The sequence below is a fragment of the Falco naumanni genome, chromosome 5 (assembly GCF_017639655.2).
Source record: "Falco naumanni isolate bFalNau1 chromosome 5, bFalNau1.pat, whole genome shotgun sequence".
Taxonomy (NCBI): Eukaryota; Metazoa; Chordata; class Aves; order Falconiformes; family Falconidae; genus Falco; species Falco naumanni.
The window spans coordinates 76,296,964-76,310,128 of record NC_054058.1 but is presented as its reverse complement, the minus strand read 5'-3'; the positions used below and the strand labels follow the sequence as shown (position 1 = coordinate 76,310,128).

General features: G+C 44.6%; 2 protein-coding genes across 5 annotated transcripts in view; both read left to right on the top strand.

Moving 5' to 3' along the window:
* The window catches only part of RELN (reelin), a 297,403-nt gene extending 293,154 nt beyond the window's left edge, over nucleotides 1-4,249 (top strand). For both annotated transcript variants that reach the window (XM_040594080.1, XM_040594079.1), the window contains one exon: nucleotides 3,114-4,249. In XM_040594080.1, coding sequence (XP_040450014.1) covers nucleotides 3,114-3,210 — 97 coding nt within the window. In that variant the 3' untranslated portion in view covers nucleotides 3,211-4,249. The remainder of the gene's footprint in view (nucleotides 1-3,113) is intronic.
* A 6,464-nt stretch (nucleotides 4,250-10,713) lies between these two features.
* SLC26A5 (solute carrier family 26 member 5) overlaps nucleotides 10,714-13,165 on the top strand; it is a 36,590-nt gene continuing 34,138 nt past the window's right edge. Inside the window, exon 1 of one of the 3 annotated variants that reach the window (XM_040596531.1) lies at nucleotides 10,714-10,841. The gene's annotated coding sequence lies outside the window, so the exon portion shown is untranslated. Of the gene's footprint in view, nucleotides 10,842-11,524; nucleotides 11,613-13,165 lie in introns of those variants that run through there. The other 2 variants (XM_040596532.1, XM_040596530.1) reach the window with 2 other exon arrangements.

Sequence of the window (13,165 nt, the reverse complement as noted above, 5' to 3'; positions counted from 1 at the left end):
TTGTTTTTTCTTTGTTCATTGTTTTAAACACCTTCATCATAACTTTAAGGCCAGATACAAAATGGTATCATTTGAAGTGAAATAGAGACTAGGTGCACCTAGCAGTGTCCAGAATGAGTCCTGAAAATCTCTGCTGAGCTGATGCTGAATGTGAGCAGACCAAAGGCAGGAGGGAGATGGGGGAACGCAAAGGCCCCTGGGCCAAGAACTATATGTTCCCTGGCTGTCCAAGTCTTGCCCAAGCTGAGGCTCTCGCAGCCAAGCTTAATCCTAAATTTAACCAGGTCCAGAAATGGCAATTTTGTCAGCAAAACACATTGACAGGCTCTGTTTGGTCCCATGTACCTAAAGTAAGGCCACTCATAGTTGGGCTGTGCTTTCTCCCAGGCTCCTGTATTTTGGCTGCAGAGCAGCCTTCTCCCAACAGATAGGTGCTCCATCCTCACTTCACGGTTCTAATGCTCTCCTCAGAGGTGAGATGTCACCTTGAGGGCCCAGTGTCTAAGGAACCACCCACTTCCCAGGCAATGGGAATGAAAGGGAAGGCAAGATTAAGACCTCCTCCAAGCCACTTTCCAGAGTGGGTTCAGGGTTATGATTTCCCTCCTGCCTTCCTCAGTGAGGCATTTGGCATTGCAGTGAGGGTAATGTTCTGCTGAGATGACTACAGGATCAAAATAAAGACTGATCTTCAAGGCTGCTTTGCATTTGAGCTACCAAGTGGCATTAAAACTATACAAAGTCACTGCAGTCACTCTTTTACACAAAACTCTTGCAATTCAGCACAGACCTTTCCATTTCAGATGAAGAAGTCAGGTGAAAGTCAGGACTAGTCAACCTCAAACATTAACCCCTCTCTTAACTGCCAGTTGCTCTAGAGCTCTGCCTTACTGTGAGGGTGCCAAAAGTTGTGCCGAGTGTAGATCTGTTTGCTTTCATTGTCACCAGGAGCTGGGCTGAATTTCATTCTTGTATGTACATTCTAGTGGAGAAAAAAATATAACAATTTGCAAAGCCTTGGAAAACTAGTTCATAAGTGACTTGGACTTGCTTAGGGGTTTATAACCTAGATTTTGACACAACTGCTTTTATTCAGTTTAGTCAATCGTGTTCTAGATTAGCTGTTGAAAAGGGTGTAATTTTATTATACAGCTTTTTTTTGGATGAAATTAGCATACTACAGCAAAAGCTATCTTTGCCTCTGAAGGATGATAAGTATTTTGTAAAGTAGGTAATTATTCCTTTTTCCTAAGGGCCATATTCACTAAAGTAAGCTTATGCACTACAGAGGAGCGTATGTCTGATTACAGTATAAGTATTTACTTCTTACAAAGAAAGCTCGCAAGTGAAAACCTGCCTTGCACCCACAAATGGGAGACTTGTTGACTGTAATGTCTACTGCAGGCCTTTACTTCACAGATCACCTTTAAAATCTGATGGGCTTCTTGGTTTGGAGGGTCCTAGTAACACCCAGTCACTTGCAGCAGAGATGCTTAGGCCAGGCATCCTTCTCCCACTGCAAGACAAAGCTAGAAAGCACAAGGTCCTAAGCAGGCAGGGAGGATTAGGAGGGGGAGTCAGAAGTTATCCTGAGACTGCACAGATTCACTACACCTTCGTAGCTCCTTTCCTCTGGAAACCGAAAGAAAACTGGGCCATGCAGTCATCAGCAGTTCTCCTTGGTGAAGCTCCTTCCACCTGTTGGAGTTGTCCTTGGGGCCTGCATGGTTAACACAGTGCTCCAATCTCTTAAGGAAACTGCCTCCTCTGACTGCATCTATGGGAGCATCTTGCATGCCATTTTTCCATGTGGAGAAAGGGGGTCAGGTAGCTCTAAAACCGAGAGTCTGGCAGCGGTATGTGACACTTTTAATTTTTTTAAGTAGTCCTCTGATCGAAAGGTCTTTCCCATACCCTGGGACTCTACAGTGCAGAGCTCAAGTCACAGTCTCTCTTACAGCAATGTCTCACCTGCTTTGTATGTCTGGCCAAGTGCATTGCAAGTGGTAGGTCTGAGAGGAGACGTCCTTTATCAGAACTTCAGAATACACAAACCTTTTCATTCTCATGTAATTCTGAATGCAGTTTGGCTGTAGATCTATGTAGGCCCGTTATTTGTGTGCATGCGCTGGGGGTTTGGGTATGTGTGTAAAAACACCAAGAAAAGGCACAGCCAGACGAAGCTCTGTGGCTGTTCTGCCGTCCCCTGCCACAGCAGAGGCAGTAGGGTCTGTGGTGCTGTATGTGCAGTTCTGTCCAAGGTGTAGGCCATAAGCAGACTCATAAGGATGCACCATAGATTTTAACGGCTCCATTTACAAAGCTGCTAAAATTTGGAAACTGAAGCTGGGTTCCAGCCCTTAGGAGTCAGATGGGTTTCAGGTGCCAGAGTCCTAGACAGCTGTCTTGTCCACTGCTGCCTTCTCATGGTTCTTTCTGCCCTCAATGGAAGAGGTAGAAACCTACATTAAGTTGGGGTGGGTCTTGTCCTCAAGGTACCTCTTCCAAACAAGTGAAGTGCCGCTTCTTCAAGTACGCTGCAGTCAGGCTGCCTCTTGCCTGGTCTCCTGCCAGACGTGATGATGCTTATTTCTCAGATCTTCCTTTAATTTTGGATGGAGGTGTACAGGGGAGGGAAAATTTAAGTCTGGATAGAAGTGTTGTGCTCTACTTCCTTTATGGTAAAAGTGGAAGATAATGAAGTTGAGTAAAGCTTTTCTTCTGTTCTCAAGATAAAGCAGTTAATTGTAAAAGACAGAAGGATATCTGGAGTATAAAACGACTGTAAAGAGATGCCCTGTATTGAAAGGATATGAAGTGCATACAGCTTTAGTGAATCTGGCCCTAGGCAGCACAAGTTTTCATTAGCTGAAAGCTCTTAACATTTCCCTAAGATAATGAGTTAAAAATAAAAGCGAAGTGGGACAGATTCTCAATTGCCTTGTACCTTGCTGTTGTACAAAGGGCGCACTTCACACCACTTTACACAGGCTTGAAAGGTCATGCAAGGACAAAGAAGAATCTGTCCCACTAGCTCACTGCTTCGAAATAATTTAAAGTACATATAAAAGAAACTGACACTCTTCTCTTCCTCCGTCCTTTGATTTTAACAGCACTCGCAAACAAAATTACATGATGAATTTTTCACGGCAACATGGGCTCAGGCATTTCTACAACAGAAGACGAAGGTCACTTAGACGATATCCATGAAGAAATGAGAAATTTATTTTTTTCCTCCCAACATGTGATGTGTTGCTTTCCATTCTTTAAATCTAGCACTGCGTCTGGTATCAGGACTTTTTTGCAACTGGCTTGATGAATAACTGAAAGCCTTTCTCAAGACAGAGTGTACACCACTTTTTCGCACTGTGAACTAATGAGAAGTGACTTATTTTCTCATAGGTAAATGTTTTAATGTTGATGTGTCTGTGAAAATTGTGATCTGTTGTAATATCAGTTACAGTGGCAGTATTGGAAGTAAGCAATTAATTCTGTTTAACAGGAAAAAAAAATTAAGCACAAAGACTTTTCAGATTTTATGTTTAAAAAAACCTACATACTAAGTACAGAATTTAACATTCTTTGTCACGTAGGTATTTAAGTGCACTGTATTTCAGCTCTGTGTCATTTTATATGATTAAGTTATCATTGTTTGTCCTCTTTGTATTCTCTACTACAACATGACACACTGGCACTGTATTTACTTGTTTTGTTGTTGTAATATTTTTGCTGCTGATTTTTCAGCTATTTACCTTTTGACAAAATGTATTAAAAAAAAAAAAGTACCTAATCAAGAAGATAATTGCAAAAGTAGTTGTAAAGGCGTTGATATCCTTCAGTCTTATTCTTTGATATGTCTGTTGGTTAGCATTGTTTTGTGGATAAAAAAAGAATGCTTGGCATTAAACTTTTTTCTACTAAGGAGTTGTGGGTGAAGCCCCAGACAGAAGTTCCCAATTCCCTGTCTAAATGTAGTCAGTTCTTTGCAACTGATTTACTTACAGTAACTGCCATTTGGTGTCTGTAGTAATGAAGTGATTTGTAAACAGTGAACATTTCATCGTGTTCTCTTTGGTGTTTGTTTCTATTGCGGGTCATGTTTGTATCTTCTGATGAAGTTGTATCTACACCAGCAACGTTATAATGCCCCTATAGCCCTAAACTGTCTATTATCATAAATAAAATGCTTCACTTTATGGTGAAACAAGCTAAAGATCCATGCTTCAATAAAAATAATGTCAACAAAGAATTCTGACGTTAGACTTTTCAAACCATGCAGGCTTTATATGAAATCACAAACCAACTTCTTTTACTAAATACCTAGATTCTAATGCAGACATCAATGGCATGTTTTAATATTTAGTACATCGCACTTAACAGCACTTTGCAAATAACACAAACCAAGAATTTTTCCCAGTCCCACCTGTGGGCATAACATGTTCGTTGGAGCAGGTCCTGGCGCAAGGAAGAAAACGGGACCACAGACCAGTACACACTCTCTCTTGTCTTTATCTGCGAACCCAATCTGCAAAATGGTGTTTCCAGGCTCTGAGAACTACAGTGCAGCACATAAGCAACCTGGTTCAAAACAGGCAAAGCTGCTAATTTTTAGAATTACTTAGGCTGGAAAAGACCTTTGAGATGATCAAGTCAATCATAAACCTACCGCTAAGTCCACCTCTAAGCCATGTCCCTAAACACCACATCTACAACTCTTAAGCACCTCCAGGGATGGTGACTGCACCACATCCCTGGGCAGCCTCTTCCAAGGCCTGACCACTCTTTCAGAGAAGAATTTTTCTTAATATCCGATCTAAACCTCCCCTGGCACAACCTGAGGCCATTTCTTCTTGTCCTATCACTTGTTATCTGGGAGAAGAGACCAACACACACACACACCCTGCCGCCTACAGCCTCCTGTCAGGGAGCTGCAGAGAGCAGTAAGGTCCCCCCCGAGCCTCCTCCTCTCCAGGCTCAACAGCCCCAGGTCCCTCAGCCGCTCCTCATTAGAGAGGAGGACCATATACACCTGCTGTGCTCTTATGTCACGTGCACCTGCTTTGGGGACCATATGGGTCTGAACCAGAATGATGTTTGTTACACACCCATGCTCAGCCACTTAAAATGTGTTTAATTCTAAGAGGTTTTTGATCAAAGGTATGTTAGTAGTGCAGGAAACAAGGAGGTCATTCAGTGACCAGCTAGTCAATACCTTGGCTTGGTCAAAATTATGCAACAGACCTTTGACAGACCTGGAAATGTACTGCAACAGCCCAGCCCCCCGCAGCTGCAAACCCGCTGTACTGTACTGAAGAACCATGTGGGTGCTTTCAATCCTTGAAACAAGATAAAGGATCTATTCAGAGAAAAAGCAGGAATGAAAGAAAAAAAAGAGGTTATTAATATAATAGCTTAATGTTTGGGCAAGAGATTTTAAAATATTGTAATAAAGGTTTCGCCCATTGAACAAACAAAAATGCAGGACATATGCTCCTATTTTTTAAGATAATTTTATTTGCCCTTATATGTCAATAGAAGGGTGATATTTCAATCTAAAATGCATGTGCAGCTAGGGTGTTGCTAGGGAATTAATTTATTTTAAAGACCTTAGATACAATGAGGCACTTAATCTGATTTCTCTTTCCAGGTAAGAGAGCAGCATAATCAGAGAAGCTGCTTTTCACAGTTGTATTTATTTCTTTTGAATAATATATGTAATCATGACTACTGAGAGAGACATTTCACTAGAACTCACTACAAACTGCGCACAGGCTTTTCTCAAGAAAATCAACCCTGATGGTCAGCTCCCAAGTGATATTGTCATTTGCCCTTTCCAGATTCCAGGAAATTCTTCCTTACATTTTTTTTCCATTCCTAGAGCACACGAGGTCCCACGCACATATGGCATGCTCAATGTATGTGCTGGTTTATTTTTCCTCCCATCTGACTGAAAGCCATGAGTCACCTGATATTAAATAGTTGTTAAAATAACTACAGTGACATACCACATCAACAATGGCAATAAAAGTGATACTGCTGTAAAATGCGCTAATAAGCTTATCTACTGGTATAAAACCTGCAGGCGTAACTATGAAAATTGATATTTTTAGTATGCCTTATAGTCTTCCTCCTTTCTCCCATCAGCTTCCTAACCCATGTTCAAGTACAATAAGGAGAACCTATGAGAAATGAAATAAAAATACAGGAAGGTGAAGCGCTGACCTGCTGAACTTCCTGGGACAACCAAAACCTGAAGTCATATTTTTGCCTAAATGTTCTTCTCTTGAGCTTGCTTCATCCAAAGGTGGTAGTATTACCTTAATGGGAGGAAATGCGTGGAGCACAAGTACTTTGAAGGATCAAATTAGGCTTTGTATGAACTTGACAATTTAGAGAAACGGGTAGAAATGAAATAACACAGCAAATGCACTCAAGGACAAGACACTATCAAAGAGCAAGGCACCAGCATGCAAAATGGGAAGATATCTAGCTAGGCAGCAGAACTACAGGAAGAGAATCAACAGCATAGAGCAGTTTAAAAATAAGTCATTTTGCATTGTATCAATAGAAGTGTTTATGGTAAAACACATTAAATATATATAGACAGCAGTTGTCAGCTGTTGAGCCCTTCACTTAAATACAGATGTAAACAAGTGGAGAGATTGCAGAGTACAGCAACAGAAACAAGAGCCTTGAAACCACGAGCTTCCAATTAGAAAGAGTTGGTTTGTTTAGTCTAGAAAGGAAAACGCTTGGAAAGAGACATGACAACAGCCATAAACATGGATCTATGTTTTATTTACTTCCTAATCCTTCCGGGCAAATATCACTGGGTGGAAATGCTGTCACAGCATCACCTCATCATTTATCCATCAGTGGGGAATGGGGTTTGGTTACTATCCAAGCAGGAAGCCGCAAGGCTCTGTAAGCCCTGTGGAGGGATGCAGAAAGGTCCATGCGCAAGCAGCAAAGCACAGCAGATGAACCCCACTCAGCTCAGCTCTGTAGCGAGGCTTAACTAAACACAGCCCAACACTGGCATAGCAGGAACAAGCTACCTGCAGAGGGGAGCTACCTTAATCCTGAGCTGGTAAGGGAGCCTCGCGCCAACTGCGGAACACCAAAAGGGCTTGCCTAGCTTAAGCAGGGCCCTGAAGAGCTCTTCAAGGGTTACTAGCAACCTGGAGCAGCTGAGACCACACACCCGCTTGCAGCACATCTCCTGTGAAGGAGCAGACAAAGCCCCCACAGATGCTGGATCTGCTGCCAAAAGAAACCACCATAAGGTATGAGGCTGCACAAGTCATAGGGGTCGCATATGGACGAGCTGCCTAGTGTTCTCCTGCGTTACTGATATTTTATGACTGTTGCTTTTTTTCCCCCCCGTGTTCTTCTTGGCTCAGCTGAAGGGACCAACCTGGCAGCAAGCCTAAGGACTTAGGCCTGGGCACGGCTAATTACCACAGAGCCTGATGGGGAGAGTCTGAGCCAGCACCCAGCAAGGAGGGGCCCAGTAACAATGGTATTGCAGGGATGGAGGAATACCATACTGACAAATGCCGAGTTTGTAGTTTGAATCTGTATTTCTTTTGAATGAAAACAAGATTGTTCAGCTGCTTTGGGAGGGGATGGGGTGGAAGAGGATGTGGTTGTGCTTTTGAGCTGTGTCACTTTTTGAGCTGTGTAACTACAGGAGATCTGTGAAAAAGTCAGTGGCAAAGAAGCTATTTCAGAGGGCTCGGCTGCTTCCCTGATTGCCTCTGGGCCAAAGGCGGGACTCTGGGAGGTTCTGGGCACTCACAGGTTTCAGGGCCACAGCCGCATTGGGATGCTTTTGCTGATACCACAGGAGCTCCTTCCCTGCACACCGACTGTCCATATGCTCGCCAGCCTTCTGCTGAGACCATGTTGCTCCAAGTGGCTTAGAAAGGGCACACACAAAGCCATTCAGCTGGTTTATATTCATGACTGGACACCCAGCATAGCTCATTTAAAAACACGCCCTTCTTAAGCATTTTAAAAGCATTTGAGTTCAGCCACTTTCAAGGAACTTCAGGTGGTAAAAAGCAAAATGTCCTAATGTTTGGACCTCTGCTAGAATAATTGTCTTATTATGGACAATATCAAAGCTTGACTTGACTAATCTGTATAGGATGTAGGTAGTAACTAATTAACAGGAGCATTTCGAGAACCAAGCCACTGAAATCAGTGGGAAAATCCCCATAAATCTAAATGCGTTCCACTTCAATCTGGAAATGTCCACCTCGACTTCACCAATTCAGCTGGTTTGACCTGTCCTAGGACTTACGACACCTCCATGGTCAAATATTACTGGGGGGCTTTCACCTTAGAAAGCTGTCAAATTATTAGAAGAACTCTGAGTGTAGTTAGGGACTGGCTGGGAGTGACCCCATCAATGGAGCCCATCTAATACCATTTGCTAACCTCAGATGTCCATGCCAATGAGACACGCAGAAGTGTCAGAAGTCTCCACACTCCCCAGCCCCTCAGCTAGCCCCTGTGCCCATGCTCACTATCCGTGGTTGTTTGAGGAAACTGAGAACTAAACAGCCCAACAACTGTAGCTCTAAGCAGCCGTAAGCACCGGATCTGGCCTTTGCCAGTGCCTCGCAGCTTTCCTTAGGCTGCTGGAGAGCAGCGGCTCCCGCTGCTCCATCCCCTGTGAGCCAGATGAGCCCTCAAAGCTCACACTGGGTGCTCTGTCATCACACAGCTTCAGTGGCGTGTGTCCCATTAACTAATTTCCCCCAATTATGCTCCACAGGGGATTTTTTAGTCTCTTCAACTGTCCCTATTGTTTATTCTACACTGACTTCCCCTCCCTTTTCTTGTTTTGACCAAAAATACTCTTTTCATCTTGTCCCTACTGAGTTTAGCACTATATTAATCCCTGCCCTTCTCTCAGAGCTGAAGAACTGAAGCATCTTTTACCATTTTAGACAATGCTGGAAAGAAGCAATAAAAAGAACTATTAACCTTCCCAGTGCTTCATGCCAAAATGTGCACAAGAAATTAAAACCAGCCTGTATTTAAAGGCAACCATTGACACAATTAGTGTAACATAATCCACAGTGTGGACTACTGTAACTGTCAAAATGATTTATACCTTTGTGGGTTTTTCTAGCAGGACATCTGCTACTCCCATGTTTGTTTCAGGCTTTCTCCCCTCCTTCCTATTTGTGCGGGGTGTGTAAGTACAGGTCTGTCTGTGATATGTTACTGCAATATATGCTTTACCGGTAATAAAGCATTTCACAATTGCAGTACATTAGTGGTGACGCCACACCTTTATAAGGTAATTACACCTGCATTCTAACCTGCCCAAGTTCAGGAAAAAGTAGCTTTCTGGATAAATAAATATGAATCAAACAGATGTCTTTCCAAAGTACCTCCATTTACCCAGCTCTGTATAACCATGGCATCCAGCACCATTCCACATAATGTCCGATGTATGTGGTGTATCGTATATATCACTCTGTTCATCAAAATGCCTTTTTGTTACAGCTTATTTTTGGATAAAACTGGTTTAACAAACTCCTTATTTAAAATGCAACTTCTGAAATGTTTTGACCTTGAAATTTCTGTTTGACAATACTGAAATTTAAAGTACCATATTTCAGCTTGAATTACTTTAAATTTTATTGAAGTTACTCTTAAACTCTTAACAAGGGCTAACACATCAAGGAATAGTTTTAAGGTTTTCAAAATTATACATTCCTGTAGACACCAGTTTTATAATTTTTGCCACGGTCTCAGTGCGTAAAAAATTTAAAATGTTTTTTTCCTACCAGTTCTATAAACAAAACCAAATCTCTAGGAAACTGAGCAGCAGGTAAACATTTTCACCTGGGTGGGACAGCAAGCAAGCCATCATTACATTGGAAAACATTTATAAATTGGAGACTGAAAGATGAGATCTGTAAAGATATTTCACAACTAATTCCTGTGTATTCACAAAGAAATTGATAACTATATATCCTTTGTACCCCTAAAGAAATAAAAAGCCACACCAGTCACTTAGGAGGCTGGCCACCCCGAGGCCCAGGCTGAGTGTGTTTTTTCACCCAGCGGAGCTAGCAAAAATAAGCTCCTCATTAAAAAATAAGAAAAATAATCATCAAGTCTCCTGAAGCGTTCAGTCAACATGAAGTCCTTCAGCACGTTCTACTTTGACGATCATTTACACGACTAGCACGCGTCCCTGTTGGATGCCTGGGGCGTACCCCACATTTCTTATTAGTCAGAGCATTGTCGTCTACGTTTCCAAATCGGACAATGAATCCCGAGGCAGCTCCTCTGGACTTTGGGGACAACCCAACAGGTGTATTCCAGGACCACCACAGCGCGCCTCAGCCCAACAGCAGCCCCCAGGCCGCACCTGTGCGGGGTGTCACCGCTACCAGCGCCCACCCCGCGCTCCCCGGTCACGGTTTGGTATTTCAACCTGAAATACACTTTACTATATTTAGCAAATGTAGCAGGGAAGAAGGGCCGTCGGCCGCAGCCGGGCACCGCTGCGCGAAGGGCGCTGCCGGGCGGGCGCGCGCAGCCCCCCCAGACGCGCGCCGCGCGGGCGGCCCCGAGGCATCCTGGGACTTGTAGGCGGCGGCGGGCGCGCGCCCGGCGGGGGCTGAGGGGGGACTACGAGTCCCAGCCGCGCCCGCGCTGCTGGCGGCCGGCAAGGGGAGGAGGCGGGGGCTGGCGGCCCGGCGCCGCCCGCCCCGCACCCCCGGCGCTCACCTTGGGCGCGGAGGGGAGCGGGTGAGCGGCCGCTGTCGCGGGTGACTCACCGGCGGGCTGGACGGAGGCAGCGCCTGGAGGTGAGCGGAGCGCGGCCGCGCCGTGCGTGGGCCGGCGGTGGAGGGGCTCCCTCCCGAGGGGCGCGCCTCGCCCTGAGGAGCGCCCGGGTCGGGGTCGCGCTCCCCCGGTGCCCGCGGCTCCGGCTTAGTCATCCCGGGCGGGGGGCTGGCCTGGGAGGCGGAGGGGTCTCGCACGGTGCTGCCGCCTACTCGCCGTGCCGTCCCCCGCTGCCTTGGCCCGCGCCCCGCGCCCGCCGGCGGGGCTGCCGAGGCTACGTGGGCGCCGGGAGCGGTGCGAAAGGCACTTACCGGGAGCGCGGCCGGGCCGGGCGGGCCGCCTGCCCAGCGCCGGCACCAACGCGCGGGGCGGCGAGCGGCGCCCACGCTGCGCCTAACGGCGAGGGACACGCGAAACACCCGGGCTAGCTCGCAAAAAGAAGAAAGAAAGAAGAGGGGGAAACTACAGAGATCAGTCATTTCCTCTTCTGGTAACTGCAGCCCGTTGACTTTAAGCTGCGGGTTGTCGGTTTAGGTCAGAGTGGCTGTCTGCTGTCCACGAGGACTTGTAATAACAAGAAATAACGTGCTTTGCTACTAGCTTCCACCCAAAAATCTTCAAAACCCTGATTGAGCTGTCCCTCCACCCTCACCTCCCCCAGTTCTCTGGCAAAGAGTAAGATTGTGAGTTTCCCTGTGTCGGTGTTTTTCAACTTCTGGTCTGCAAGCTGTGGGAACGTTTTGAACCCCTTAGAAGGGATAGGTGAAAGCGACCAGGAAAAGCCAGCTAGAAAAGTAAGGTGGCTTAAATTTGCTGTGCTGTTACTGCAAAACTTTTAATTGTCTGAACGTTGAAATATGATTGAAAGCTGTTTCCAGGATGCTTCAACATTTCAGATAACCCAGATGGCTGTTGCAGCAGGCATTTAGAGATAGCCCAGTAGTAAGAAAAATAACTTTACAATTTCTGCCATTATTTCTGCTGATGATTCAGCAGAATGTGCATGCATAATTTTTTTGTCCAAAGATTTCACAGAGATTAAAATTTTCACGTAGACTTTTAAAATGTCTTCTACTAGATGTGCAGTAGAATGTATTCTGTGTTAACAGGTGTCTTGATTTATATTACAGAATTTTCATAAGTAACAAGCTACTTTACTAGCTGCTGTAGAAATGGAAAAACTAAGGTAATTAACTGTGCAGTTTCAGAAGCAAGCACGTGTAGATGACTTGCACTGTATTAACTCTGTGGGGATCAACTCTCACACTGGCCTTTCTCACGTGGTAGTAATTAAATTCTGAAATACTTGATTTATGGCAATTCTAAGCCTTCTCACAAAACACGATAGGTGTTCCGGTTCTGCATTTAGCAGTATTCCTGAAGTGTTTTACATTGTCTTGCAACGTATTGTGAAATGTCTCTGAAATGGGGTGGGGAAAGAGTATAGGTAGAGAATGGAGTGTCACCTATGCAAAGCTCCTGTTGGTAGATGATAAAGCATATTTATTTGCAATACCATTTACCCCCTTGTGTAGATTTGAGGGCCTTAAATTCAGCAGCGCTGTGCTAAAAGCTTAAAATGCTTAAAGGTATATTGGGTTATAACCAGAATCAAGTTTCAGTAAAGGAAAACTCTTAAGTCCAGTAAGAAAAAAACCCTAACCTGCTGCTACTTCCAAGCTTAGGTTCTGATTACTGAACCATATTTCCTCTGCCAAAGTGATCTGTCCAGAGCTGATGTGGTTTTTTGACTGTACTGTATGAACTCTCTGTAGGGCAACAGTTTGCTTAAAGGCTGTCACACAATTAAAAAAAGTTAAGATGGCTAAGCATGATCCTGGGGGAAAGGGCCTAGGAAGTGGCAAAGTCTTTAGCCTCTGCCACAAACTGAGCCCAGTTTTCTGAGCTGGGTTCTTACTGTAGTGCTCTTTGGGTTCAGCCATCAGATCTTAAGACTTGGGGCACTAAACAGCCATAAAGTTTGGAGTCTCTGATCCATTACTGTGGTTCAAATCATATGTTTGGCACACAGTTCTTCATAGGTATTGTAGTCTGTGCCCAAGGATGCAATGTTTTTAGAACTTAAATACTCCAAAACCACATGGAAAGTTGGCTGTTATTTACCACAACACTAAAATCATGCAATACTGAGGCACAGATCTAGCACATGGCTGCCACACTGTTGTTCTTTTGCTAATAACTCAAGAAAGAGTAACTGAATATGGATTCATCTGCTTTGACTATTATTATAGTATAGACAGACCACTGTTGTCTTAAACTGTTATTTGGACTGTAGCTGTAGCCTCTGTGAATGTGACCAAGACTTCTGTGCAGCACATGAGTTGCC